At 35.4% G+C, this 6,230-nt stretch overlaps 1 protein-coding gene across 1 annotated transcript in view; it reads left to right on the forward strand.

The window, feature by feature from the left end:
- Positions 1-4,501, forward strand: part of LOC106872341 (titin homolog) — a 66,459-nt gene extending 61,958 nt beyond the window's left edge. The window contains exons 19-20 of the mRNA XM_014919291.2: positions 1,694-1,866; positions 4,435-4,501. Of these exons, the coding sequence (XP_014774777.1) occupies positions 1,694-1,866; positions 4,435-4,501 (240 nt within the window). The remainder of the gene's footprint in view (positions 1-1,693; positions 1,867-4,434) is intronic.
- Positions 4,502-6,230: the final 1,729 nt, after the last annotated feature.

Raw genomic sequence — 6,230 nt, forward strand, 5'->3', positions numbered from 1 at the left:
TATATATATATATATATATATATATATATATATATATATATATATACAGTGTGCATTTAAACACATAAGAAGTAACCATCATAGGATACCTGGCACGCTAGAAGGAATAGCCAAAATCCAAACCACTATTAGCGATAAATTTCGAAGGGAATGGAAAATAAAAACATTTACCATCTATCTCCTGGACCATGGTTTCTGACTCTATATTAGCAAATAAGATAATTTGCTAGGCAGAGTCACGTATGACTGTGACAGGTAAACGATATATGATAACAAGATAACAAGAAAAATATTTCTTGCCACTTGTTCAAGATAATTATTATACAGGCAATAATTTAAACTTCTCGATTGTACACAAGTTGTGATTGCTGCGGTGGCTGCGTATACTTACACCTGTATGGCTTTTATTTGATTATTGGGTTGTCTACCCCTGTTCTTTATGTACACAATGTGTTTTGACAATGATATGGAGATACTTTTGTTTCTACCTCTGCCCAAATGGGAGGTTGCATATATCTGAACTTGAGCCAGTTATCTTGTAAGCTTTATGTATATATTTTTCATGCCATCAATGACTTCTTCATCGGCTCTGTACACTAGTTAGATGAAAAAGTACTTTTTATTAATATATTTTTATCTTTTATATTTCTACCACTGCATTCGGGTCAGGACGATTTAGTGGTATTTCTGGATATTTTGTGCTTATAAATTGCTTAAGCAAATCTAGCTAGCTTTGAGAAAATTATTATTAAAATGATTATATCGCCCCACTTCAAATTTACACACAAACAAACACACACGCGTGTGTGTGTGTGTGTGTGTGTGTGTGTGTGTGTGTGTGTGTGTGTGTGTGTGTGTGTGTGTGTGTGTGTGTGTGTGTGTAAATACAATGAGCAATAAAAAGAACTCGCATGAGATGCAAAGTTTTACGAATAAGGTTTTAGCTTAAAGCTTTAATGGAAAGAGAATGTCTTGACATTTCGGATTTTGATCCTTCATCAGAAGAAACAAAAGAGAGAAGTATGAAGAGAATGAAAATCACAAATAGTCTGAAAACAGCGAAGGCTTAGAAACCAGGTGTGAACGCTGATGGACGAGGGAGCTAAGAAGGGAAGAAGAGGCAGGTACGAAGATGCAAATGTAATAGTGTACCTTTGTGTGGAAGTAAGCATAAGAGGCGAGTGAGGTATGTGTTTTAGTGATGTATATTATGTGCGTAGAGGTGTGCAAATGTGGTAGTGGAAGTATAGTGATATTGGTTAGCGGTATGTGTGGTGTTGGTTTGATATGGAAGCGTGTAGGTTAAGAAATGAGAGCAGCTGCGAGTGTGAGGGAATAAAGATATTGGAGAAGCACGTGGGATGTCAAGAGCAACGGTGTGTGGGTGGGGGTGCGCGCGCGTAAAAGAGAGAATGGAAGAAAAGGATTGAGAGAAGTCGAATAAACAGTGGATATACGAATGGATTCGTACATGGCTAGATGTTGGCTGAGTATAAATAGAAATGAGTGAGTATAAAAAGGAATAATGAGAAGAGAGAGAGAGAGAGAAAGAGGGAGCTATAAATAAAAGTGTAGAAAGGGATACGGATTTCACTGTATTGATTAACTAAGCAACTCAATGATTTTAGTTTTATATATCCAGTTTTCTTCTAACTTTCTTACTTTTCCTCTCCAAATTTGTCATGTTGTGCAGGAGAAACTTGGAGAACGTGTAATTAACAAACAAACCCCACAAAATCGTGTGAACCATCTGGTGCAACAGCATCAGAACAATTTGATGCAGCTGGAGGAGAAGCATAAAGCAACCAGAGAACATAACGAAAAACATCTGCAGGAGAAAATCCAACAGAAACATATTCAGAAGAAGTAATGCTTTCTTACAACCTCTGTTTATGATATCATCCTATTTCAATTTAATATTTAGTTGTGTTTATATCGTCCACTTTGATCCAACCAGCCTTGATCAACGATGTTCTACCTTCGTCCATCCTGATTTTTTTAGAGCATGATATATCAAGTACTATATTTTTAAAGAAGGTGTGGCATAACTGGAGAAAAGTTTAGATGCTATTTCTAGCAGGTTGATGTCCATGTATGAATTCTCTCGTTTATGGCCCAAAAGGCTCCAATAGTCGACCACTTATTATTTAGTCAAAGATGAGGAAACAAGAGGAACAATCTACATAGACGGATGGAACTAACTGGAGGTGTTTAGTGCAGTATACTTTCCTAACCAATTTTCAAGTTTCTTATCTGTAGTGGTTGTAGTTGTAAAATTTAACAGATCAATTTATATGGAGTAACTTGGTGCAGTTAGTGCAACTGATGTTTCATTTAAATCGGTGTTTATCCGAGAGCTTGAAACAAAGTTCGAAATACCTTTACTATTTAGTCTGAGAAAGATGGGCAGTAGTACGCACAGCCTTTCCAAGCCTTTTAAGACAAGTGAGATCGATATAGTTGCTGCATAAATTTAAAACTGCTTTAAGGTCGATAATATTGAGGAAAATATGAGCATAAAATGCTGAAGTTTTAATGACGAATATTAACCCAAGTATTTATTGCGACTTTCCATAAGTGAGGTACAATAGGAAAGGCTTCGGTAGTGATCTAAAGATCAAAGAGAAAAGAAACATCCTGGTGGTAAACTAATAAACAGAGTGTGTTGGAGAGTGAAAGTTTGCTTATCAGTCACTGGAGCAAGTATTTTTCACATATTTCCAGTCTATATCTAATTTATTTAATCTTACAATTAGGAGAGATGTTTATCTTCCATACAGGCAAACATAATGACCATATGGTTGCTGAAATCAATATCTAATGTTTTATGTAATGAAATTGTGTATGTAGGAAGTCCTTATCACTTTGATAACAACTTGACAGAAAGATTTTTAAAAATTACGAAGTTTGACCAAACTCATGTTTATAGGTAGAATATGCATGATGTAAAGTCCTTGTCCAGAGGAGTAGCACAGTAATTTATGATTCTGAGTTCAAATACAGCCAAAGTTAATAAGGTTTCTTTAACTAGATGCTACACCTCCATAGGACGTCAGGGTAATCAGATGAGTTAATGTTTATAGAATGTCGAACTTGATCTCTTTTTGTTTAGTAGATCACATCTCAACAGAAATTTAAATAGAAACAGCTCTGAGTACAAAAGAGTTTAACATGACATTTTGGGATGGAAAGAATAGTTGAGAACGCGAAAAGGAGAAGAGTGCTGTAGTGTGAATATTATGTTCAGTATCAAGTATTGAAATGGCTGCGCGTATATTAGAAGAATTGTTACAAAGAAGAAGAAATTTAAGAACTATATATTTACTACATAAAAATATATTTTTTCATTGGTTGTCGATGAAACATAATCAAAATGTAGAATCAAGTTGAATGAAGTAATCTATGCAAGAAAGTTCAGAAATGTAGAAATAAAGCTAAGTAGTGGTTTTCAGTCATGTAGCATAGAGAAATAGATAGGTATAGCAACGACGTGAATGGCTCAGAGTCAAGTCGACTAAGAAGCAAAGAGCAGAGCAAGCAAGCTGTTTTTATTAATGGAACGCTACACATTCTAGAAACTTCCAAGGGAAACGCGAAGCTTCTTGAATAAGTAAGAATTACTTCTCCTGACGTAGGTGTTTCGAGAAACTTATTAAAGGGAGATTACTCTAAAACTTTCTGCAAGATAGGTCATTCAACTATTTTAGCTACAGACCACAAACTACTACAGTACTCACCTAAAAAGGGGTGGAGGATAATTTTGTAAAGTTCAGAACAGCGGATACTATCCAAGTAATTGATTAAAAAAATAGCAAGAGAGGACAAGACTTATTAATAAGTCAGTGGCTGGGGAGTATAAAAATAAAGGAGATTTGGTCTTATTATATTACTCGATGAAGTATCTGAAAGTAGGATAAGCAACCAAAAGAAAAACTAGATCTGTTAACATGGATCTGAATGCCAAATAACTTTGAATGATAAACAGAGTATTCGCATGCCATAGATTTGGTCAATATTGCTCACTGGAGACAATTCAACAACAACAATAGCAGCAACAATAATAACATCAATAAAACGAGTCCATGCTGGAGCTTCAATTTGGTCGCTTTACCTACTAGCAAAAAATCAAATTGTGGGTAAATTATTGTCTTTATAAAAAGCAAGTACATATTATATAAATGTAAGTCTACGTACACTGAAAAATGTGGAGGTCACTGCTAGAATGTCTTTGGTCATAAGTTTGCTTAATCTAGGCTGTATTAGGACTAAGCAATAATAAAAACAACAACAATTTAGAGCCTTGACGATATTTCCAAATTATATTCTTCAATATTTATTACGATTTTCTTTTCCTCTTTTACTTCTTTATTTATATTTAATCATTTATATTTTCTAAATCATATTAATATATTTCTTTCTGAATTTTATTAAAAGACAAATGGAGGATAAAATGGCTGAAGAAAATTCTAAGGAATTACAGAAAGAAAGAGGAGTTCGGTAAGAATAGTAAATCACTTCTTAACAAAGTAGACTATGAATAGTGCATGTCATCATGAAAGTAAAGAAATGTTCCTGCTTTAAGCTAATTCATTATACTTGCGCTACCATTTCCTATGAAAAAGCATGAATGTTACAAACCTTTATATATAACCATGGAAACTAAGAATTAAAATATTTTCAAATGTTGTTAGCACATCGAATAAAATATCTTACCGTATACAGAGTTCAAATCTCATGAAGGCCAACTTTGCTTTTTATCCATTTTTCGATCGATAGAAGCAGCAATCAATTAATACTGATACTTCCCAGCTTCTTCAAATAGAAAAAGAAAAAAACAGAGTCTACTGCTGAGAACACCAAGTCAATATTCATCGACCCCGAGAGGATTAAAGGCAAACTCGGCCTCGGCGGAATTTGAACTTGTGATTTGAAGATGGATGATAATGTAAACACAAATAGCCGTAATATTCCTAGGTCGACTAATCAACTAATATTGATACTTCCTAGCCCCTTCTTCAAAATAAAGAAAGGGTCAACAGTTGAGGATGTCAAGTCAATATTCATAGAACTACTTACGATTTAAAGGTGGATGATGATGTAAACACGATTCCCAGGGACAGCTATCTAAGGTACAATTAGCTTTGAAAGTCAATGATGGAACAACGTCAGAGAAATCTTATAACTAATAGGATATATGATGTGCCCATCACCATAGGTGAGCCATGTTAACAGAAGAGTACAATACACAGTGCCGAGAAGTTCCCATTAGCAGAAATCAGGAATCACTTGTAACAAAAAGAAATTCAATTGAAGGCCGATAGCAATGTTTTCTTTAAGTAATTGCTGAGCTAAAATGAGTAAATAGCTAATATGTTAAACTACCAGTGAGTCATTAGAGAAATAAGATGATTTGTAATAATTTACAAAATCTTTAATCATATATGGTAACAAACTGATCCAAAAAATATAATCTGATATGTCCTAAACTGTACCATAACTCTGGCCACTCACACACACACACACACACACACACACACACACACACAAGCATACACATGCACACACACATACACACACACGTCGTGCACACATACAACTACACACAAACAAGCCACACACACACAACTATATGCACGCTCGCACACCACTGATGGTGAAGTGAGTGTCTTGGCCCATGAATGAACTTAAATACGGCACATCTTGACTGACAAACTTATGGCCAGTCCCTCAATAATATCTATGCTATATGTCTAATCAAGCAGAGCTGACCAAAGCGTACACACAAAGGCAGTAACAGCTATTACTCATCGGTCAGCTACATGTAAAGATATTTTAAAGCAAATATTGCACGGAGAAATTACTCAGACACGCCAATAGATAAGTTTATTTTAACATATATGCACAGGCGTAGCTGTGTGGTAGGAAGCTTGCTTCCCAACCACTTGGTTCCGGGTTCAGTCCTATGGCGTGGCACTTCTACTATAGCCTCAGGCCGACGAACACGTAAAAGACGTTTTCATTTTTCATTTTCCCGGGTGTCAAACTAATACACCTGCTTGTTGTTCATACACCTGTCTTCATCTTTTGTTTTTCTATAAATTTCATCTATATATACGTGTGTGTGTGTGTGTTTCTGTTTGTTCCCCAGTACCGCTTGACAACCGGTGATCGTGAGTTTACGTCCGCATAACTTAGCGGTTCGGCAAAATAGACCGTTAGAATGAGTACCA

This window comes from Octopus bimaculoides, chromosome 2, assembly GCF_001194135.2.
Source record: "Octopus bimaculoides isolate UCB-OBI-ISO-001 chromosome 2, ASM119413v2, whole genome shotgun sequence".
NCBI lineage: Eukaryota > Metazoa > Mollusca > Cephalopoda > Octopoda > Octopodidae > Octopus > Octopus bimaculoides.